A 24,946-nucleotide genomic window follows, 5' to 3' on the forward strand; every position below is an offset into this window, starting at 1 on the left:
TGTGGAGCCACGCTGTTTGTTGATGTGTTAAATAAACACATCAGTAGCAAGAGGAAGTTTTGTAGCTTCACTGGTATGTATCCTACATTTTGAAATGGTTTGTGCCCCACCAATGTTTTACATTTAAAAACGCCACTGGGTGAGTCAATGATGAAAATGTAGCCAATGCTATCACCATGTGAGGTTTTCTTTGATTAGCATAAAATAGGTAATGTTGCAAACTAAGCTGTCCCAAAGTAAATGTTTTCCTGTGGCGCTAAATTATGTTATGTCTTATCTTTAATGTTTGTTAGTTCGTTATCTTGGTTCTATTTTAATGTCTGCAGGGGATTGGTCCTGCGTACCTTGCCCATTGCCAATGTGTACTGCTGTTATATTACAGTATTAATTTGTAGTATTGTGCACACGATTTTGGGATGATGGTGAGTTACCCCAAAGCAACAGAACCTAATGCCAATACATCGTGTGTGCATTGTTCTCTAATAAATGCTTAAATAAATAGATGCCTTTTCCTGTCAGAGCTAGAATCATTACAAAATTTTTTTATGACAGGCTCACTCAGACTGCTCACAGACAGGAGAAATTAATCTTTGCTAGTTTTTTAAAATTAAGAACAAACTAAAGTAGTTAGTTGTTGCCCAGATATTATTTGATATTGAGATAAAAAAGACCATTGTACATCACAGTATAAAAGATACTGCGCAATATTTGGTTGTGAAGCACAGATTATAATGGAAATGAATTGCATCACATTGGTTTGTCACGTTAGAAACCAGATCAATCATGCAGCCTGTCATATTTGTTTTCAAGCACTTACGTCAATGACTGCCTTTTTGTGGTTTATTAATTCCCAACCCTGATATGCGTATTATGCAGTGTCTGTAATCTATCCATTTTGACATACACTCTGAAACACGGCCCTACCCCTGTGAATACTGTAAAAAGATTTAGCATGACATGAAGAAACACTCATTCACACAGAGAACACAGAGTTATTTACTGTGTTCATTGTGAAAAAGTTCTGGTCTCTATTTACCAGGTTGCTACCACACCCACTGGTTGTGTATACAGTTAAATTACGTTTATTGTTGCTGTCAAAGGAAGAATGAGCCATGAATTGCACTTTCTCCAAGAGAGAGTGAATCTGTTTTGGATTGGTCGTTACCATCATTGGAAAGGTAGTGATAGCTGTCAAAATTTCACCATTTACAAAATGTTGTCAAATACAAAAGGTTTGTCAAATTCCTTGGGAAGCATAGTTGGACAGTAGTCTTCAAGCCATGGCACACATTTTCATTTGGATTTAACTCGAGGCTCTGACTGGGCCACTCAAGGACATTTACCTTGTAATTCCCTTGCCACTCCACTGGCTGTGTCATGCTGAAAGTTTACTGTCTACTGTTATAGTTTCAGGTTTTTTTGCTTCTTCTGTGCATTGCTCTATTTTCCCTTCCCCAATTCAACACAGGTGGGGGCCAAATACATTGTTGTGTGATTTTAAATTATTTTTAGGATTGCTACTACAAGTGGGGTGAAAACTTATCCAATCATGATAATTCAGGTTTGTATTTTTTACATACAACTGAGCCGGAGCCCCATCTTCCATACCCACAGTTGTCAGTACCTTGTCAACCAACTGTCCATTGCCCTGTTGCTTCTAGGCTCCCTTGAGACTGAACCAGGAAAATTACTATGTGTACCATTCAGCCGAAGACCAGCTGATCTAAAAATCAGCTGGATACATGTTCGCTGATAACTTATATGTCATACATTCACAGATGACCACCATTATTTTTTTATTCAAAGGAGAACCACTGCACAAGCTAAACAGAAGCTGAGAGGATGAATATTCTGGTCAAATTTACAACCTTTACATAGTGTATATTATATGTTATTAGCCACTGTTTTATCTGGCATTGGGGCCTGATTGTGTCAGTATGTGATTACCTTCAATCTTCTGGAAATGATCCCAACCCTTTAAATGGCTGTCTTTTCTCTAGTTCTCTGGAACTGACTCATTTGACCTTGATAAAAAAAATAAAAAGAGACTGTAACAGGCTGAGAACCAGCCCCACTTTCTCTCTTCCAGCGTGACACTATCCTATAAAAATCAAGGCTATCACTCCGCTCTTCACTACAACATATGATCACTACTGCCTCAATTGCACCAGGAAAGAACAAAGCCACAGGTAAATACATTATTTACAATACTGCCTTTGGTTAAGGGTTTGAAGTGATGAACCCAATTCTGAAGTCATAATTAACATAGGGGAATAAGACACAACATTATTTTACAGCGCTACTTAGGTGTTGGTGACTTACACTGTCACACTGTAAACTTTACGTGTTGAGATTGGTGCATTTTGTAGACAGCTTGGATGAGGACACTCATTAAAACGTAATATAAACATCAGTGCAATGTACCTGTTTTGTATTTCCATTTAATCTCTATCACTCTCTCTCTCCCTTCTCTTCTCCTCTCATTCTATTGTAGCAGTAATGGAAGGCAACATACCACATGATGAAGGCAGTGCATCTGTTAGTAACGTAACTGGTGAAGGCAGGGCAAACACTGGCAACACATCAGGCAGTGGAAGCATTAAATCCATTGGCAACATATCAGCCAGTGGAAGCATTAAATCCATTGGCAACATTTCAGGCAGTGGAGGCATTACCTCGGTTGGTGACATATCAAGTGGTGGAGGCATTAAATCCATTGGCAACATATTCTGCGGTGGAGGCAGTACCTCCATTGGCAACATATCAGGTGGAGGCATTAAATCCATTGGCAACATATCAGGTGGAGGCATTAAATCCACTGGAAAAATATCAGGCAGTAAAGGCATTAAATCCATTGGCAACATAACAGGTAGTGGAGGCAGTACCTCCATTGGTAAAATATCAGGCAGTGGAGACATTGAAGCCATTGGCAACATATCAGGTGGTGGAGGCAGTACCTCCATTGGTGACATTTCAGGCAGTGGAGGCAAAAAATCCATTGGCAACATATCAGGTGGTGGAGGCAGTATCTCCATTGGCAACATATCAGCCAGTGGAGGCGTTGAAGCCATTGGCAACATAACAGGCGATGAAGACTGTTTCTCCATTGGCAACATATCAGGTGGTGGAGGATATTGGAGCCATTGGCAACATATCAGGTGGTGGAGGCAAAAAATCCATTGGCAAACATATCAGGCAGTGGAGGCAGTACATCCATTGGCAACATTTTGGTGATGGAGGCAATAAATCCATTGGCTAACATATCAGGCAGTAGAGGCATTAAATCATTGGCAACATTTCGCGTGGTGGAAGGTAATAAATGCATTGGCAACATATCAGGCAGTGGAGGCATTACTTCTATTGGCGACATTTCCGGTGGTGGAGGTAATAAATCAATTGGCAACATATCAGGCAGTAGAGGCATTAAATCCATTGGCAACATAACAGGCGGTGGAGGCAATAAATCCATTGGCAACATATCAGGCAGTGGAGGCAGTACCTCCATTGGCAACATTTCCGGTGGTGGAGGCAATAAATCTATTGGCAACATATCAGGCAGTGGAGGCAGTACTTCTATTGGCAACATTTCCGGTGGTGGAGGTAATAAATGCATTGGCAACATATCAGGCGGTAGAGGCAGTACCTCCACTGGTAACATATCAGGCGGTGGAGGCAATAAATCCATTGGCAACATATCAGGCAGTGGAGGCAGTTCCTCCATTGGCAACATTTCTGGTGGTGGAGGTAATAAATGCATTGGCAACATATCAGGTGTTGGAGGCAGTACCTCCATTGGTAACATATCCGGCGGTGGAGGCAATAAATCCATTGGCAACATATCAGGGGGTAGAGGCAGTACCTCCGTTGGCAACATATCAGGCAGTGGAGGCATTAAATCAATTGGCAACATAACAGGCGGTGGAGGCTGTACCTCCATTGGTAACATATCTGGCGGTGGAGGCATTGGCAACATATCAGGTGTTGGAGGCAGGACCACCATTGGTGACAATTCAGGCAGTGGAGGCATTGAAGCCATTGGCAACATATCAGATGGTGGAGGCATTATATCCATTGGCAACATATCAGGCGGTGGAGGCAGTACCTCCATTGGCAACATATCTGGTGGTGGAGGCATTAAATCCATTGGAAAAATATCAGGTGGTGGAGGCTGTACCTCCATTGGCAACATTTCAGGCGGTGGAGGCATTATATCCATTGGCAACATATCAGGTGGTGGAGGCAATAAATCTATTGGCAACATATCAGGCAGTGGTGGCAGTACCTCCATTGGTAACATTTCTGGTGGTGGAGGCAATAAATCCATTGGCAACATATCAGGCAGTGGAGGCAGTTCCTCCATTGGCAACATTTCTGGTGGTGGAGGTAATAAATGCATTGGCAACATATCAGGTGGTAGAGGCAGTACCTCCATTGGTAACATATCCGGCGGTGGAGGCAATAAATCCATTGGCAACATATCAGGGGGTAGAGGCAGTACCTCCGATGGCAACATATCAGGCAGTGGAGGCATTAAATCCATTGGCAACATAACGGGCGGTGGAGGCTGTACCTCCATTGGTAACATATCTGGCGGTGGAGGCTGTACCTCCATTGGTAACATATCTGGCGGTGGAGGCATTGGCAACATATCAGGTGTTGGAGGCAGGACCACCATTGGTGACAATTCAGGCAGTGGAGGCATTGAAGCCATTGGCAACATATCAGGTGGTGGAGGCATTATATCCATTGGCAACATATCAGGCGGTGGAGGCAGTACCTCCATTGGCAACATATCTGGCGGTGGAGGCATTAAATCCATTGGAAAAATATCAGGTGGTGGAGGCTGTTCCTCCATTGGCAACATTTCAGGCGGTGGAGGCATTATATCCATTGGCAACATATCAGGTGGTGGAGGCAGTACCTCCATTGGCAACATACCCGGCGGTGGAGGCAATAAATCCATTGGCAACATAGCAGGCAGTGGTGGCAGTACCTCCATTGGCAACATATATGGCAGTGGAAGTATTGAATCCATTGGCAACATATCAGGAGGTGGAGGCAGTACCTCCATTGGCAACATATCAGGCAGTGGAGGCATTAAATCAGTTGGCAACATATCAGGTGGTCGAGGCAATATCTCCATTGGTAACATATCAGGTGGTGGAGGCATGAAATCCATTAGCAACATATCAGGTGGTGGAGGCAGTTCTTCCATTGGCAACGTATCCCATGGTCCAGGCAGCACTTCTATTGGCAAAGTGACCAGCTGCACCATCCATGACAATGGTAGGTAAGCCAGTGTAACAGAAGGATTTCTAAATGAATTACTAAAATACATTACTACTGTGCCATGTGGCCCATCACACATGGGATTGTGGGAACCATTGATATTTGTCATTTCAAAGCATAATGCATTTAACACGTCCATATAAATTCAAAATTTCGCCACTCAGATGTAACACTGGCCTGGTGTCGCTAGCAGTCTCTTAATGGACATTATCTTCTTTACTCCAGCACTGTCCAATGACTGTCTCTCACTGTTTGCTATTCTCTTGGTTTATTAGTTCCGCCAAAAACTGATCATCATCCTTGCTAAAAGGGATAAAGGTTGTCAAGACCGGAGCGATCTGGATGGATGTGGACAAGATGGACCACCACCATTTATTAATCACAAGTGAAACTACAGAGATCATCATAGATCTAATGAAAGACAAATGAAATCACTAATTTGTTCTTACTGCTTTGTGCTTCCAGATTCTAAGGGTACAGCGGAAATCAGCAATGTAACCATTCTAGTTTTTGACAAATTAATACTCTCTCAGTGTAAATTATCTTTGTCTGACAAAATTGAGCATTTCACAAGCCTGTTAGTTTACAAGGTTTTATGCATAGTGCCTACTGCAAAGTTTGGTGGAGGAGGGATAATGGTCTGGGGCTGTGTTTCAGGGTTTGGACTAGGCCCCTTAGTTACAGTGAAGGGTCCTTTAATGCTAAAGAATACAAAGACATTTTTGACAATCGGGTGTTTCCTACTTTCTGGCAACAGTTTGGGGAAGGCCCTTTCCTGTTTCAGTATGACTGTGCCTCTATGCACAAAGCGGAGTCCGTAAAGACATGGTTCGATGAGGTTGGTGTGAAGGAACTCAAGTGGCTTGCCATATAACTCTATATGGACAAGCCATATAACTCAACACCAGTGAAAACCTTTGTGGTGAAATGGAACGGCGATTGGGATTCTGTCAGTCAGCTTCATCAGGAAGTCCCCTGGAATGATTTTCCAAGTCTTGAAGTTGTTACCACATATGCTGAGCACTTGCTGGCTGCTTTTCTTAGACTCTATGGTTCAACTCATCCCAAACATAAAATAAAAAATGACTTGCATACATGGCATAAATGTCCCCCTGGAGACATCTGTGATGGTACCTAAACTGTATGTCTTATGTCTTTACTCTGTGTTTTTTTTATTCTGTTTTTAATCATTGAATCTAACCTGTATATGTAAACTTGTATACACAGGGTCCGGCTGTAAAAGAGACCTTGGTCTTGTTGAAATAAATATTTAATAAATATTTAATGTTCCTTTTTGAAATAAAGATTTAATTAAAAAAATGTAACCCTCAATTGGGTTACAAAAATAATAATAAATCACATAGTGTCACCAGAAAAGCACCCCCACACCATCACACCTCCTCCTCCATGCTTCATGGTGGGAACCACACCTCTGTTCACCCACTCTGTGTCTCACAAAGACACGGCGGTTGGAACCAGAAATCTCTTGTCCGTCTTGGCCCAAGCAAGTCTCTTCTTACTGGTGTCCTTCAGTTGTGATTTCTTTGGTAGCTATAATGAACTTATCCTGTGCAGCAGAGGTAACTCTGGTTCTTCCAGGTAACTACTATTCAAATGAATGGGTAAGTGTGTCCAAACTTTTGACTGGTAATGTATATACAGTATAGCAATAGAATCGCAGTGGAATGTCCCTTTACCACTTAACCACTTTAAATGTGTACTGTAATGTGTGTACACCTTTAAATGCCTCACCCACATTGCAGCGTTTTGGTTATGTGTTACTGGTAGTTAGTTATTGCTGGGGCATGTTGGGACTACAGTCTTGGGAGGAAAGGCCATTGCGTGGAGTGGGTGTGGCATTGCATTGTGGTTCGCAAGAAAATGTATCCATCTGTTACTTGCGTAGAAATAATCTTCATATTACTCATCAGTGTGCAATCATTCCCTTGCAGGACACAGCATGTGTAATCCCTATAACACAGTGACCTCAGGTTTAAGTTATGAGATGCACTTGTTGTCTGCTGAGATCAGGATGTTAACAATAGGGTGCTAGATTTTTGTTGTCTTGTTGGTTTGAAATATTAAAATTTCCCCTTGTCCTTTTAAAGACAACTTGACCAAGTTTGCGGGTGTATCTTAAAGGGAAATTTACAACTACTTTGTAACATAAGTTATACAAATGCCTACATTTTAAATACTGATTAGATCTATTGAAAAAAAGTAAATGCCTCTTAAGTCCCAGGCTGTGTTGGTATTTAATATTATGTTTTTATTTCTAAACAAATCAAGGAGGTGGACGTAATGTTTTGGCTCATCAGTGTATTTTGAAATGTTGCTGAACAATCCATTATATCTCCATCTTAAGAATTCCTTATGTTAGTACAGTGTTTCTCAAACCAGCTCCTGGAGGCACTCAGCCCTTCATATTTTAGTACTCTCCCTGCTCTTTTACACATGATTCAAATGGTGAGCTCATTATCAAGTTCTAGATGAGCTATCAGGTGTGTGAGGGCAGGGTGAGATCTAAAACATGCAAGACAGGGTGCCTCCAGGAGCAGGATTGAGAAGAACTGTTAGTACACTGTCTCAAAGGACGAAAGGGACTTCCATATCCCCTTTTATAAATGTTTACAATAACACTACTCCTCTTACCTTAAATTGGTAGATAGGCTTGGACCTAATACAGCCAAACAAAAACCACACATTTGTTTTAAAGTCTCAGCTGACTCTAAATGTGATTATGTATGAGTTTGTATGTCCTACCATTAGGTTGTGACATTTGTTTAGAAAGAAACGCTGGAAACTTAACACATTTGTTTGTACTGTGTCTGCTGCTGTGAAATTTAGCATTTTCTCTAGGATTTTCTTTTCAGGTGAAGTGGATTCATAATGCACTTCAATTCTGGCAGATTATGTAACTGCAGGTATTTACAAGCAGGTCAACATTTCTTGATAAAGCTAACTTCAATGAAGTTGCTTTGCTAGTAACTAATCTAGTTGTGCGCCTCTGCTTTGTGTCAGTGTCCTGATTGATTAACAAGCATGCATTTGGTTATGAACATTTGGTTGTGAAATAATAATGGAAATGTATTGCAACACATAGGTCTTTGATAGAAACCAGATCAAACATGCAGGATGTTATCTTGTTCAATATCTGTGAAGATGTGTCTATTCCTGATACATTGGGTGTTTCATGCGACGTGGGATGATGTCCAAGTGCGTTTCTGCCCTCTTTGACATCCACTCCGATACACAGCCCTTAATGTCAGTATTTAAAAGATGTCACCTGTAGTCTGACATGAGGAAACACAGTATTCTATGGCAGTGACCCTCAAGCCTTCATCAACCATGCCAGCCTGTTTATTGACTTTCCAAGGGCCTCGGATTGCTCAGAGACTTGAGGTACATGGTGGTTGGGAGACCCCAGGCTCATACATGACACTCTAGGGTTAACCGGGGCACATCCACATGTATGCCTAGTGTTGGGTGAAGCCATTAACATGTATGGTAGGTTTGCAAGGGAGACAATGTCCACACTCCCCCTTATGTTTGAACACAAAATACGACTCATTGTTTGTGGGTTTTTTTTTTCTCTGCATCTGTGTCCATTACCTGTCCCTCCCTGTTACAGCGTCTGCTAATAATACCTTTTCAGTTTTCTAAGGATCTGTTAATCAAACAGAAAACACTGGATTGAAGTTGCATTTTCCCCCCATTTATTCTTGTGAAATGCACACACTCTCCTCAGTTAAGCAATGCTTAACTCTCCTCAGGATTCAACTTCCTTTCGAGTCCAAACATGTAATACAGAATAGTTATACAATACAAAAAAAGATAAGAGTTGGCCATAACAGCCTGTCAAGTTGCCATTGGCTTTTTGGTAGCATCTCTGAGCAGTCTCCTACTTACACGTCAAGTCATTCACTGTAGGGCCTGATTTCGGTCAGGTTTTGATGGTGCCAAACACCTTCTGGTTTTTAATCATCTTCATTTAGCTTAAAGGAATATAGGAGGCCTTTGAAATACTGGCATACCCATCCCCTGATCTGTGCCTTTCCACAACTTTCAGACAGCACCAGCAGAACCACTGTCTGTACCCTTCAGGCTAAGACCAGCTGATTTCTAAATCTGGAGAACCAATATTCACTGAAAACTTAGGGACAAGGAGAACAACTGTACAAGTTGAGAGGATGAATGGTCTGGTCAAATCTACAACCATTACCACCTATACATACTTTATACTATGTTTTGTCAGTGTCATCATCACCATCAGAAGGTGATTGTTTGCAAATGACCCCAAAACCTATAATGGCTGTCTTTACTTTCTTCAGTTCTCTGGAACTGACTCATTTTGCCTGGATTTCAATAACTGCAATAAGCTGAGGACCAGCCCCCCCTTTCTCTCCGTCAGCATGCCACTATCTTATAAAAGCAGAGCTTTTTTCCTCCACTCTGCACGACAACACCTGATCACTACTACCTTCAAGAGATGCAGTGTACCACAACAGACAAGACGGGTAAACACATTATTTTAAATACATGCTTTTGGTTTGGCGTCATGGTAACTGTTCCCAGGCTAAATTAACAAGTTATTATTTCTGAATTCACAATTAGCTGAAATACTAAGACACATTGTTTTACAGTTCCAGTAGGGTGTTGCTGACTGACAGTGTCAAATTGAATAGATAACCATAGCATTTTGTGGACAGTTAGGACAAGGCTAATCCTCTTAAAACCTTAATTTAAACTTCACTGCAATGTACCCTGCTTTTCATTTGCATTCTAATTCTCTCTCTTACTCTCATCCCTTTTTTCCTTTCTTTCTCTTTCTTTTGTGGCAGCAATGGAACAGTTTTCCCTGCTTTTTATTGGCATTCTTGTTCTCTCACTTCCTCGAACCACTCTCTGTTCCCCTATTTCTATAGCAGCAGCAGTGGAAGACTGTAAACCACACTGTGGGACCAATACCAACAACACTTCTGTTGAAAACATCTCACATAGTGCAGACCGTACTTCTGCTGGAAAAGTGACTGGTGGAGGCAGCACTATCACTGGCAACTTATCAGGTGATCGAGTCAGTAAATCCACTGGCAGCAAATCAGGCGGTCGGGGCAGCAAATCCATTGGCAACATATTGGGCGGTCGAGGCAGCGAAACAATTGGACATTTATCAGGCGGTCGAGGCAAAAAATCACATGATGGAGGCAGTACTTCCATTGGCAACATATCAGGTGGTGGAGGCAATGCTAACATTGGTAATGTCTCAGGTGGTGGAGGAAGTACTACCATTGGCAGCATATCAGGCGGAAGAGGCTGTACTTCCATTGGCAACATCTCACAAGCTAGAGGCAGCAAATCCATTGGTGATGTATCAGGAAGCGGAGGCAATGTTAACATTGGCAACGTATCAGGTGGTGGAACTGTTACCATTGGTGACATAAAGGGTGGTGAAGGCTGTAAATCCATTGGTAACATATCAAGCAGTGGAGGCAATGTGAACATTGGCAACGTATCAGGTGGTGGAAGCAGTACCATTGGTGACATAAAGGGTGGTGGAGGCTGTAAATCCATCGGTGACATATCAGGCACTGGAGGCAATAGTTCCCATGACAACATTTCAGGTGGTGGAGGCAATCATAACATTGGTAACGTCTCAGGTGGGGGAGGAAGTGTTACCATTGGTAACATATCAGGCGGAGGAGGCTGTACTTCCATTGGCAACATATTAAACGGTGGAGGCAGCAGATCCATTGGCAACATATCAGGCAGTGGAGGCAATTCTAACATCGGCAATGTATCAGGCGGTGGAGGCAAAGTTAACATTGGCAACATTTCAGGCGGTGGAGGCAATTCTAACATCGGCAATGTATCAGGCGGTGGAGGCAATTCTCACATTGGCAATGTATCAGGCGGTGGAGGCAATTCTCACATTGGCAATGTATCAGGCGGTGGAGGCAATTCTAACATCGGCAATGTATCAGGCGGTGGAGGGAGCACCATTGGCAACATAAAAGGTGGTGGAGGCAACAAGAACATTGGCAACGTTGGAAAAAGGACTGGCCAACATTAGGGCCGGTATGTAACCCTATATCGCAGGAAATGCTATATTAATAACTGTATTGTAAGAAATTCTCATTTTGAAGCATAAAGTAGTTACATGTTCATATGTATAGACTGTGCATACAAATTAAAAACTATAAGGCTGACTTGCTCCACATATTTTTCCAGGTATTCCCTAATATTGATCTAATATTGTTTTAAAATGGATTAAACTGACTTTTTTCCTCGAATCTACAAATGATACCCCATTAAAACCAAGCAAAACATATTTAAATTTTTTATAGCAAGTCTATAAAATAAAAAGAAGTATCACATTTACCTAGTATTTAGACTATCCTGTTTCCATTCATCATAATTTTGTGGAGTCCAGCTGTGGTAAATTCAGTTTATTGGACATGATTTGGAAAGGCACACATCTGTTGATATATGGTCCCAGTATATATGTATGGTCACAGTTGACATTGTGTGTCAGAGCAAAAACCAAGCCATGATGGTGAAGGAATTGTTTTGTAGGGCTCCGAGGCAGGATTGTTGAGGTAAAAATCTGGGGAATGGTTCCAAAACTTATTTGCAGCATTGTAGCTCCCTATGTACAAAATGGACTCCATCATTCTTAAATGAAAGTGGTTTTAAACCATCAACACCAGGCTTGGAATTTTGTCATTTTAGGGGCAAGGCCATTTAGCCTTCGGTGTCTCAAAAATGTTTAGGACAAAAAGGCCACATTGCCAGAGCACAAAGGCCATTGAGTGAAATAGGAGGATTTGGAGCTTACAAATAAACAACTTGAATTGCTGATAAGAAAAGAAAATATGCATGACATAAAAACATACATTATTCACTTTTTTAATATAATTATTTGAATAATAACTTATTATAATTTAGATGTTTTTTCCACATGAAAAGTTCAATTACCCTGTTTTAATCCTTGACATTACATATACTCTTCCCTGTAGATTCTGGGATTTGTTTAATGTCAGAGGTTTTAGTTGAGAGTGTCCACATGTTGACATCGAACAGGCAACAGTATTGACAGTTAAGTAACGTTAAGGTGAACTAGCAAGAAGGCTAAAATGACCCTTGTTACACAAAAGTGAACAAGGGCCTAAAATAAACAAATGTTGTGACTTATTTGTGCGCGGAGCCATGTCTAGTGATGTCAAACCTAACGTTACTTCTCAGAGCTCTCAAAAAGCATTCCGGGGTATTCTCCGGTATTCTCCCACTTGGATGTAAATAAGTAAGCTATTTATCGATCGATATCTAGCTAGCTTGCTTACCTGCATGTAGTCCATTGTTGTTGTTGTTGTTCTCAGCTGCAAACTGCAAACATACTTAAAAACAAACAAACCGACTGCTGACCGCGAGATTTTACAGTGGCTGGAGCAAAAAAGGCCATGGTGGCCGTAAGGTGTACAGTGATTTTCGGGGCATCACGGCCATAGCCAAGGGCAAAGACGGCCATGGCCGTGGTGAAATTCCTACCCTGATCAACACTCTTTCTGAATTTCTCAATCGGTTTTTGCATTGTCTTTATGGGGTATTGTGAGTTGATTAATGAGGAAAAAATATATTTATTCCACTTTACAACAAAGCCATACCATAACAAATTGTGGAAGTGAAAAGGTCTGACTGCTTTTTGAATGGTTTATATATTGATTTCGGAACTGCCTAATGACTCTTTATTTCTCTTTCTCTCAGTCTTTTAGCTCCACCGAAAACCTCTTATCATCCCTGCTGGGAGGATGATTTCCCACACTGGATGTGGATGGGGTGGAACTACAGTATCTTAGACATGAATTAATTACACATTGTTCTTAGTGCTTCCAGATACACTCTATGTGTATGGTATAAATAACCAATGTAACCGTTCTTGCAGTAAAGGCTAGATTCCTTAGGGTGATGTAGACGTCAAAATGATACTCTGGAGGTCGTGGTAAATCATCACTGTGCTGATTAGACACCCGTGATAAAAGTCTGATCAGCACAGCAGTGATAAAAATGAGCAGTTTACCACTTATTGGGCTCCTTAATTCAAGAAAATCAACACATACAACACATCGACATATTCTAATTTGACATGTCATAATTCGTTGGATGATCATGTCGTAGTCACCAACTCCATTATTATTAAGATCTAAAGTTAGTTAAAAGTCAGCTGGCTAATGGATGGGGTTTCTCTCCTGTCAGCTGTGCCCACTAGAGCCAGATGCTCTTCCCCAGGTCATTCAGGATGCTCCAATGAGGTCCAGCCCAGCTTCCATCCAGCTCAGCATCACTCAGATCCTCTCTGCCCTAGGCCCGGTTTTCTAAAGCACTAAGATGCATGTTAGTGCCTCGTTATTTTATCAGTGTGTTTCCCAAAAGCATCGTTACCTAAGTGTCACGTAACTTCGCTCCCTAATTAAGTTAGTCCATCTTGGACGATCTTAACAGGCACTTTACTGTTTTTGTGAAACTGTGCCTCCCTCAACATGAGAGGAATGCTCGCAAACAGTTAATATCAAGGCAATAGAACGAATGAAACATATCAAAACAGTTTTGATTTAGACACATTCATTTAGACAAATTAGATAAGTACGTGACTGGGTGTAAATGTAACTGAATGCAATTGGTCAGCTGAGGATAAAGAGAAACGTACGTAAAACAAGAAATAGGCTAATTAAGAAAAAGTGTTCAAAATTAACCGTTCACGAGTCTGAAAGCCTGCATGGTACTACTACTATTATTTGATGGATAGGTGCTGGTGTCTCAACCACATCAAGAAGAACACTACCAGAATGCAAACATGTTTTCTCTTGCGTTTCATTTGTATTCCAAACAATTAGAATAGATTTTTCTCACTATGCTTTATATTCCCAGTTAACCAATCATGTGTTGATTGGTGTGTGACTTATATTCTTTATAGCTACTGGAGGAATTGATAATTGGATGTCACGTGATCAATTTCCGGAGATATGATTTTGATTGGCTGACGTCAACCCCCATTGGTTGCAAATCACAGTTTCGTCCACCATAAATTTCTCTACTGCTTCGAGTTTAAAAATGTCTTGTAGTAGTTGAATACATCAGCAGCTATATAAAATGATTCTGATAAGTGAGCAAGCTCTATCGAAATGCAATAGGCTATATTTCAAAACGTATTCATGGCATAATTCCATTTCAAGCCCCAAAGATGGTCTAATTCCATTCCAAACGTAATATATAGTGCACGATGCACTATATAAAGAGTGACTTAAACGGTGGTTTGGGAAACAGGCGTAAGTCTGTCGTAACAAAGTCCCACTTAAAGCTATGTGCATCATTAAACCATCGTAAGTGCTATGCTAACGGGAAACCGGGCCCTGCTCAGCATCCACCCCAGGGCTCCCAACAGCGACGACAACAGTAATTGACGTCCGCGTTGCACTGAGGGATCTAGCTGCTTTTCCATTCTTGTTTTTGGCAAATAAATGTTACCAAGCTGAGTAAAAAGAGTTCTGTGAATTCTTGTTATGACAAGTAACTCGTAATGTGTGTGTGTGTGTTTAGGGCAGGCCCGCCTTAACCTGTCATTAGGCCCCGGGGCTAAGAAGTTTTTGTAAGCCCCCCCAACTCACACTATAAATAATAAAATGTGTAAAATCCACGCTTGTCAATACAGCGCAAAATGGTATTAGTTTTTTTAGGGGGATACAACGGTGACTTGTCCCTATATGAGATGACCAAATCACTTGAGCCTACCTAGTCAGTGTAGAATATATGTGTGGGGTTGGACAATATATTCAGGTAGAAGTGTGGCAATAAGGAGATAGAGTCCAGGTCTATGGTTTAGTCTGTTTATCTATGTGTATGTGGTTCTGAAACAACAAAGCACAACAGTACAGAATTATTATGAACAAATAATAAGCAAAACACTCTACCTTGGGAAGGTGAGCAGCATAGCCACTCCCTGGGCAGATACTCTCCATTACCAAGCTTGCGCTTGGAATGTGTCTTTGAGAAGAATCTTCTCTGGTGTTTGTTTTGGTGTTCTGAAGCAGAGAGGTCAGCTTGTCTGTTCTGGCACAATTCCGGTCCCATTTTCCCCCAGTAAAAACACACCTGTTCGTCAGTATTATTTTGGCCCCAGAGACCCGGGTCAGTGTTATACAGGTCGACATCATCCGACTCGTCCCGTCCTGATCCTGCCCGCATGTCTCCTCCACTGTGATCCCCTTCGCCTGGATCTACCCGCGCCACCGATTCCTCTTCTCCTGCTCAGCCAGTCCTCATCCTCTTCAGCTTCTCCCAGTAAAATTACCGGTCCTCCTCTCTGCTCGTTGTCCTCTCCACTAATTTTCAGCACTCCCCTGTTTAATGAGCTCACCTGCTCTTAATTTTTAGAGAGTGACTTAAATGGTGGTTTGGGAAACCGGCGTAAGTCTGTCATAACAAAGTCCCACATAAAGCTACGTGCATCATTAAACCATCGTAAATGCTACGCTATCAGGAAACCGGGCCCTGCTCAGCATCCACCCCAGGGCTCCCCACAGCGACGACAACCGGGTGACAGTACTTGACGTCCGCGTCGCACTGAGGGATCTAGCTGCTTTTCCATTCTTGTTTTTGGCAAATAAATGTTACCAAGCTGAATAAAAAGAGTTCTGTGAATTCTTGTTATGACAAGTAACTCGTAATGTGTGTGTGTGTTTAGGGCAGGCCCGCCTTAACCTGTCATTAGGACCCGGGGCTAAGAAGTTTTTGAAGGCCCCCCCAACTCACAATATAAATAATAAAATGTGTAAAATCCACGCTTGTCAATACAGCGTAAAATGGTATTAGTTTCTTTAGGGGGATACAACAGTGACTTGTCCCTACATGAGATGACCAAAGACACACCTGTTCGTCAGTATTATTTTGCCCCCAGAGACCTGGGTCAGTGCTATACAGGTCGATGTCATCCGACTCGTCCCGTCCTGATCCTGCCCGCATGTCTCCTCCACTGTGATCCCCTTCGCCTGGATCTACCCGCACCGCCGCTTCCTCTTCTCCCGCTCAGCCAGTCCTCATCCTCTTCAGCTTCTCCCAGTAACATTACCGGTCCACCTGTCTGCTCGTTGTCCTCTCCACTAATTTTCAGCGCTCCCCTCTTTAACGAGTTCACCTGCTCTTAATTTTTAGCAGGTTTAAAAAAACCTGTTAGGTTTGGAATGTGTTTTAACAATTCTTTCTCACTGTTTTCTTTTTGCCGTAATATTTTTTGTTTTTGAGCACTGCTCTCAAACTTTTTCCTTTCTGGAATTTTGACCTAGCTAGCCACAAGCTTCTCACTAGCATTATACGGTACCATGACAACGGCCTAATGCTAATGTATGGTAACGTAGCGTCGGTGGTCATGTGAAAATGTGATATATCTGCAGCCAGAATCATGAATATCGAGTGATCGACAGAAAATTTGACAAATTACAAAACTATGTGATTTTTTATTGGCTCATGATAGGCCCCTCGTCTTCATAGGCCCCTGGGCTTAAGCCCCGGTAAGCCCGTGCATTAAGGCGGCCCTGGTTTAGGGTGTCGCCCCCCCACCTCAACAGAATAAAACACCCAAAATATTTTCAGTACTGTATAAAATGTATGTGCAAATTAGTGGCATCAGGGTGTGGATTTGGGACAATGAGGACTAGCTCAGAGTGCACATGAAATGTAACTTTGATTATGGAGCCTGGAGTAGATGAGCAGCTCAATTTGCATAGACAACCACAGACACCACAAGGGATTCACAACCTGGAAGTCTTTAGTACATTTGTAGATGGTCTATAGATAAATGCTCTATCTAGCACCTATATTCAGATTGGAATTTTGGGATTGTTGTTTTTCCCCCAAAAAATATTTTTCTATTCATTATATGGTCAAAGTTTCTACATAGAAATGTTTACTCTAGTGTTTGCTTCATGCATATTTTATACAGACATTGTGGTAGATGTGAAATCTAAGAGGTTCAGTTATAGAAGTTACCTGCAATAGGAGTAAACCAAAAAAGTGGATTCCTAGTGTCTCCTAGTTAAGTCTTAAATATAAAAGTCCAACATTTAATGTAATGAAAATGGAATAAAGATTAACATTTGAAACAGAACACACTTTGAATAGATAATATTCAGCAATGTTAGTAAATAATGTAAAATATAATTACTGAACATACAGTATTGGGGCTGTAAAGACTAAACTATAGACAGTGCACCCCTGATATGGGGTATCTTACTGAGCAACACTCACAGAATACAAGTGTGAGTTTAAACCAATATGATGTATTATGTGTGTCGCTGAGACCACTGAAACCCTCTTTTCATGGTTGCACAACATCTAGTTTTACAACATGTTTTCTGCAATTATCCACATTTATATACTTACACAAAGAGAACATAATTTGTCATTTGTTTATTCCATTTTGCCATACAGTTGGTTAGAGTGATTGTAGTGATTTGTTTTATAACCTTTGCAGAACATTCACTACAATTCTACACATGACATACAGGACATGACACAAATTGAGGGTAATTGAGTAACTGTCAGTGAAGGACATGATAAAAGACCAAATGTCACATTTTAACCAGATTTTATTGTAACTCACTCTTAATGAATACCCCTCACCACTTCTTTGCATTTTTATTTGGTCTCAGGCCTGCTTAGCCTTAGCTGCCTAAGGTTGTGCCCTGAATCAGCTTGTGACTTTATGTACATTCTTTCAGATTCCATTGAGAAAGGATTAATGAGCAAAATCAGGACTTGTTTTTCAAAGCTCACTTAAATGTCGATTCTTCACCAGTAACTAATCTGGTAGCGTGCACCCGCTTCGTGTGTGTCACGGTTGAGGAATTCATTGACTCTTCCTCGCGCTGTGTATTATGTGTGTGAATGAGAGCGTGCGTGGGCGTGGTCGCTGATCATCATTAGGAAGAATCAGCGCCAACTGTTTCTCATTATTTTGTCTATTTATACTCACCTCTCGCGTCTTGTGTTTGTCAGATCGTTGTTTGTGGTCTCTCGTGCTGTGCAGTTCCTCGTGTTCCTGTTTTCTGTGGTTCCAGTTTTCGTCGTCTTGTTTTCACTTCTGGATCGTTACTTCACGCATCATCCTGCACTGACCAACTCGTCTGCTGTATGCCTGCGATGCCAGCCCGCCTGCATCCCAACGTGCCTTCCAGAGACTTTGTTCAGCCCCGTGATTTCTCTAATGTCGATCCTGGTTATCTGATTACTTCATTAAATACCAGTTTTACTTGCAATCGCCTCTGCCTTATTTTTCCCGTAACAGAGTGTCACTGCTGCTCAGAGGTCCACACGTGTGCAACGTAAGGTTATGAAGCACAGACCATAATGAGAAAGTATTGAAATACATACTGTAGGTCTACGTCAGAACATGTTGGCTGTGATGCTGATTTTGCGATGACAGCTGTGACAGTATGTGATGTTTATAAGCTGTTACCTCCCAGCACTGATTTGCATATTATGCTGTTCCAGAATATATGTTAGGATGTGTCTAATCTTGATACCAGGGTGTTTATGACGAGTGGGAAGATGTCCAAGTGTCATTCTACTCTGACATCCACTTTGACACTTCACATGTTTTGTTGGTTTGGTGTAAGGTTTTGTGGTTAGTGTGTAGAATTGTACAAAAATAGCCTATAGTTTCAAAGATACTGCCTAAGCAATCAGAAAATAGCTGCAATGGTTTCAGAGATGTTTAGGCTATCCTGGCTTGGGCTGGTCCAGCGTTCTGGGCCATTACATTTGGTACACATACTGATACAGAATAGTTTTACATCCACCTTACTGCTCCTTCAGCAAACACTATATCTGTCAAAGTTTTCTTTACAAAACAGTTAAAGATCTGTCAAGTACCTTGATGCATTCTTGGACAGTAAGCCATGCCAAACACTTCCCGTTGAGGATTTGACTGCGCCATACAAAGGCATTTAACTTGTTAAAAAAGGTTGTATTTATTGAAGCTTTATTTGAAAAGAGAAATTAAGCTGAGACAGTTGAGCCTTGTGTTGCAGAAAGAAAATATAAAAAAGGAAAAAATGAAACAACAATCAAAGCACAAAAATTAACAAAAGTACACAGTGAAACGGTTTTGTATCAGATATATGAACTGTTATATAGGGACCCATGTTTCAAACTTTACTTAATTTTACAAAATGGGACTTGGTAGTCCAAAGCAGTTCAACTAACTCAGATTAATCCTTCAGGATCTCTAGTACTAGCAAGTCTTCTAAACATTCCATTACTGCTGTTTATCCAATTAATCTTGGTGGTGAGAAAGAGGAAGTCCAATATACAAATATCCAATATACAAAGTGTTTGGCCCTTCTAGAAGTCAAGGTGTCCCAGCCAATAGAAGTCTATAATAGACAATGATGTACCAAAGTTCACACCAGAAATAATGCCTATGTATCATAACAGCAATGTCAACCATTGGCAACACAATCAGGTGGGAGAGGGAATTCTGACATTGGAAACGTATCTGGCAGTGGAGGCAATGTCCTAATTTGCAACATAGCAGGAGGTGGAGGCAATACTAACATTGGCAACACACATGGAGGTGGAGGAAGTACCATTGGCAACACACATGGGGTGGAGGAAGTAGCATTGGCAACACACATGGAGGTGGAGGAAGTACCATTGGCAACATACATGGGGTGGAGGAAGTACCATTGGCAACATACATGGAGGTGGAGGAAGTACCATTGGCAACATACATGGGGTGGAGGCAACACAAATATCGGCAATGTTGTTTTGGCTGCCATTAAGGCCGATACGTATCCCAAAATCACAGAAAATAACTTGTATATTATAACATTAAGAAATGTACATTATATTTTGTCGTGTGTCAGTTCTCATATGAAATTACAAGATGTGTTGTCATTTTGAAGCACCAAGCAAGTACATGCCAGCATACACATTTTAGAACTCAAATCAATAATTATAAGGCTATCTTGCTCCATAGTTTGTTCCCAGGAGTTCCGTAATATTGACATCTACATTAATATCAGATATGCCTAATTACTTCTTTTTTTCTTTCTGTGTTTCTTGTTCTCTTAGCTTCACCAAAAGCCTGTCAACATCCTTGCTCACACTGGGGTGAAGATTTTGAAAACTGGATGCATATTAATGGAATAGGCTTTTCTTAGTGCTATCAGATTCATTCTAAGAGTATGGTTTTAATCAGCAATGTAACCGTTATTGTTTTGGAAAAGAAAGACATTTTACTACACTGATTTAAGTTTTCTGGACATTTTTACTATGACAGGTAATTCATATCATGTGTGTGTGGGAAGGGGGGCAAGAGGCCACCCTAGCTGAGCACCAGGTGTTAAAAATGTGGTACTAGAAAAATTGCAAGACTAAATAAAGTGCAAATGTAATTTAGTTGAATCAGGATCTGGATTTAGGATCATGTGGACTAGTTCAGAGTGCATGGGCAATATAACATGTTAACGAGCATGGAACACATAAGTAAACAGCTCAACTCTCAAATAAGAAACTGCAGAGATCTTTAGGATCTTAGACACCATTACAACCACTTAGAAAACCTAGTGTAGAGTAACACTTCATTTGGAGAGAACCAGTAATATGTACACCATCTATTTTTTTTCTACCATCTGTTATGTCACTTTCAGACAAAAATGGTGGGATTGTCTGGGTCTTGTTTATTCAACAAATTCATGTATTCATTTTATGGTCAACGTTTATACATAGAAATGTTATCTCCAATATTTGTGGCATGGTAGTTTCATTCAGACATTGTGGTGTATGGAAAATGTACAAGAAGGTAGATACATTAGAGTGGTGTTAAATTATAATATCATTTTTCAGGACTTGTGACGTGCTTGATTAAAGTATTAAAATGACTTGACTTGACTTTGACTTGAGAACAAGTTACTTGAGACTTGACTTGAAGTGGAAGACTCGACAATGACTTGAATTTATAATAAACAAACAGCAATAAAATTATTTTATATGTTGTGACATCAGCACCACTAATCAGCGTATGCGCCTTTAACGCTGCACAATTCAAACCGCGCCAAACATGGCAGACAGTAACGTTAGTCGAGCTCCACAATTAGTATCGTTTGGATACAATGACTTTGAACTGGACCGTGTGAATAAAACAAGATTTGCCAGATGCAAAATATGCAACAACATCAATTTCATTCGTTATTTTAAGAACCACAGGGAAAGGTAAGAAAGTAATCTCTTTATATTCAGTTTCACTAAGATCTATAACGATTAAGTTACTAATGTAATGAATTAATCTTTTGTTTGTCATAATTTGGCCTTGGTTGCTTATTATGTTTGTTTTTTCTTGTTAGAAATGTGACCATTATCATTACTGAATACGTCTGGTAAATAGATGTAAGGGAATTTGACTATAACAGTGGCATAGCCTGAATTTTAATGTTGATGGGCATCTTAAAATGAGCGGGCATGTATATTATTACACGTAGGCTATAATGTCTGTATTAAATGTGCGCATTTTCAAGTGTTTGTGGACTGCGTGTGGAAACTAAAAAGCATTGTGCTTACACCATAACAGTTAACTTTACTGCATGAAAGGCTAACATGGAGGCGCCGATGTGATTACTAGCACCTAAACATTTCGAAGAGTTATTTTTTTAAAGAATAATTACAGCGTAATTACATATTAGGCAGTTTTTCAGTCACAATAATTAGTTTATAAGGTTGTTATTATTAGCCCTTATTACATGGATTGGCTGAATTCCAGTGCAGAATGCGTGTTATTTCTTGACAACAGACCGTTGCCATGAAAAACAGCGCGTTGCTATGGACGCAGCAGGATTCTAACCAGAGACGGAACGGACTATTTTCTTTAGAGGAAGCAATACAATCAATAAATTCCTTTTGAAATCAATATTTTGTGTCAAATTATAGATTTATTTGGTAGGTAGCCATGTAATAAGCGGGATAAGGTATAGCGAGGCGGTTGTTATAGCGAATGCAACCCCTTCAGGCTGATTCAAGATCCCTCCGCTTCGTCCCCCCAAAAAATTGTACCGCGGAGGAGAAAAATATTTGATTTTGAAATCGAGCTTCGCACCGAGCGCACGTCAGAAACAGAGGACAGTGTGTGTGTGTGTGTTCATCTCTTTAGTACTGTGACTTGACTTGACTTGAAACTTATAAGGACTCGACTTGACTTGCTTAGGGTGAACCCTTGACTTGACTTGACTTGCTTGATTTACCTGAACTGTGACTTGAGACTTGACTCGAGGCTTGCTTGGAGTTGACCTTGTCTGACTTGTCCCCATCTCTGCCAGGAAGAGTTACACTGAACAGCTCAGACAGGAATTGTTTAGAAGATTAGGCAAATGTTGGTTAGATAGCTGTAACACAACGCTGCCTTCACGATAAAACATTCTATTGAACTATTTACGGATATTTGAGGAGAAAAGGTGTGTTGGGAAGCACAAAGGATGATTGCATTTGATGCAGCCAACTCAACTCCGTTCATACCAGGTAGGCCATGTGATTCTGCCCTGCTTTGCATCTCAGACAATTGCGTTCATTAGTTAGCATTGGCTGCTTATTTTTGTCAGAAATACATTTTTGGAATTGGTTGTCAACCTTAGGTAATCTGGTGGCAACCATAAACACGTCATGCAATCTGTCTCTCAAATACACAGACCCCCACAGACCACTTATTTATGAATTATCTTAACTTTTCCTCATCCACCCAGATCTCTACAGTTTTGGCCACTTGATGAAAGTGATGATCTCAGAGTTGCATTGACCCTGAACATTTTTCAAAATTGAAAATTGTTCAATCTAACATTGGGGATTCCTCAGGGCAACAACACTTTTTACTTGGAAGCCAATTAGAGAGGTTCTAAAATGAAGGAACCTGTGTTCAGAATGCAGACTGGTTCATTGTTGCATCCATTGTGTACACTTTGTGAAATTAAAACAGGTTACTTAATGTAAATGTATCTGACTACTGCGTTGACCACCCTGTTTTCTGCCCTCGATGGTAGTTGATGTTGGTAGACCATGCATGATTTCTGAGGGAATAGCCATTGTGAACGTAATTGTCAAAAGGTTTGTATGAGAAATCCAGGTAAGAAGATGATGTCATTTTTAAGCTACAAATCTCTGGATCTCCCAGAGTCTGATATTTATCTACTTTCAGTTCCTTCTGTGCATGCCTATATAATAATATTATTTTATCTTTATTCTTTTGACTTGACTGGTGAGACTGATGATGGCCAGTGCTGCTTTGTCAAGGCCATGTCGTAGGACCTTCTTAAAAACATGGTCCTGACAAGTCCAAACTTGTAGCTTCACTATTTCCTAAGTTAATACCTTCAACATCACATAGAAGGATATTTCTGGGATTTCTGGCTGCTCAAACTGCATGTCCTTTACAGCTAATAGACAGAACGGCAGTTTGTATTATCATTTATTGTGTTTCTTTTCTATTGAATCAAAGTGTTGCAAGACTGTCCGGGCCAAGCTTGCATACGTTCTCAAAATGTGATATGGGCCTTGTCAGATTTGGACTAATAATGATAACTTTGTCATACGCTATGATATTGCTCTGAAAACTCACAGTCAGTGCTTAATCATCCTCTTTGGGTGTGCAGGAAACAGCATAACTGATGTTTGTTATACACTGTCCTGAAGTAGCAGGGTTTAATAAATGACAATACACCTATGAAGTCTGTTGAGGTTAGGATATATTTAAATTCTGGGTTTTGTGATTTGCTGGTTGGTAATGTGTCATTCTCCTCTTCTACTTTTATGGACAACTTGAACAAGTTTGCGCATCTATCTTAACCATTACATACAGACATTGATGTCAAAATCTCGAGGGAACAGTCACTAGGGTCTGGTTTGAAATGTGGCAGTCAGGCCCTGACTGTAGAGATGCCTAGAGGCCCCCAACCAGGACATGACATTGATGTGACTGTTCATATTTTGCATTTGACTTGTCTGTTTCCACTTCCACTGAAAAGGCATTACTCATTCCTTCATCCTCTAACATGAGAACATGTCCAGGGTGGTTGTCTTACAAATTGTCCTGATATTAGGTCATTATTTTGTGTCTCCTCAAGTAAAGTGATGCATTATCCTACATTAAAAATGGCTCACCAATAACCCATTGGTAGATATAAACCAGTAGCAACTGATACTTCACCATTAGTTCATTTTGTCGTGTACCCTTAAAGAACTAATGACCCATTGGAAAAATAGCTATAAACCCTTAATAACTGAACAAATGACAGTACAAACTGTTTGATAATGCATTTGTAAAGTAAGAGTTATCATTATTAACCGTTTGTTTATGTATTTGTTTATCATTCATTCATGTTAACTACTGCATTAACTAATGCTAGTTCATGTACCCGTAGTAGAAAGTGTTACAGAGTTGGTACTGAACATGATTGTTTTGCAGTGACAGCAGTGACATTGCATATTGTGTAACTTCCCAGCCCTGATCTGCATGTTAAACTGTTTTTAAAAATAAATGAGGATGTGTCTAATCTTGTTACAAGGGTGTGTTATGAAGTGGGAAGAGGTACTCACTTTGACATATTTTCTGACCCCATCAATGCTG

At 40.6% G+C, this 24,946-nt stretch overlaps 2 protein-coding genes across 6 annotated transcripts; both read left to right on the forward strand.

Moving 5' to 3' along the window:
* The first annotated feature begins 35 nt into the window (after window positions 1-35).
* Window positions 36-6,592, forward strand: LOC105012253 (loricrin-like). Of its 4 annotated transcripts, none has more exons than XM_034294068.1 (4): window positions 36-73; window positions 2,090-2,189; window positions 2,498-5,286; window positions 5,565-6,592. In XM_034294068.1, exons 3-4 carry the CDS (start codon window positions 3,234-3,236, stop codon window positions 5,594-5,596), a joined length of 2,085 nt encoding a protein of 694 aa, XP_034149959.1. In that variant the 5' UTR covers window positions 36-73; window positions 2,090-2,189; window positions 2,498-3,233; the 3' UTR covers window positions 5,597-6,592. The 4 variants fall into 4 exon arrangements, with proteins under 4 accessions (XP_034149959.1, XP_034149962.1, XP_034149960.1 ...); XM_034294071.1 differs by lacking the exon at window positions 36-73 and having other exon boundaries at window positions 1,057-2,189; window positions 2,498-4,599; window positions 4,636-5,286; XM_034294069.1 differs by lacking the exon at window positions 36-73 and having other exon boundaries at window positions 1,065-2,189; window positions 2,495-5,286.
* Window positions 6,593-9,163: 2,571 nt separating this feature from the next.
* On the forward strand, window positions 9,164-14,413 carry LOC105012252 (loricrin). Of its 2 annotated transcripts, XM_034294058.1 has the most exons (5): window positions 9,164-9,486; window positions 9,621-9,806; window positions 10,131-11,155; window positions 11,264-11,364; window positions 13,051-14,413. In XM_034294058.1, the coding sequence occupies exons 2-4, from the start codon at window positions 9,779-9,781 to the stop codon at window positions 11,357-11,359; spliced, it is 1,149 nt and encodes a 382-aa protein (XP_034149949.1). In that variant the 5' UTR covers window positions 9,164-9,486; window positions 9,621-9,778; the 3' UTR covers window positions 11,360-11,364; window positions 13,051-14,413. The 2 variants fall into 2 exon arrangements, with proteins under 2 accessions (XP_034149949.1, XP_034149950.1); XM_034294059.1 differs by having other exon boundaries at window positions 9,164-9,806; window positions 10,131-11,162; window positions 11,271-11,364.
* The last annotated feature ends 10,533 nt before the right edge of the window (window positions 14,414-24,946 follow it).

Source organism: Esox lucius, chromosome 9 (assembly GCF_011004845.1).
Source record: "Esox lucius isolate fEsoLuc1 chromosome 9, fEsoLuc1.pri, whole genome shotgun sequence".
Taxonomy (NCBI): Eukaryota; Metazoa; Chordata; class Actinopteri; order Esociformes; family Esocidae; genus Esox; species Esox lucius.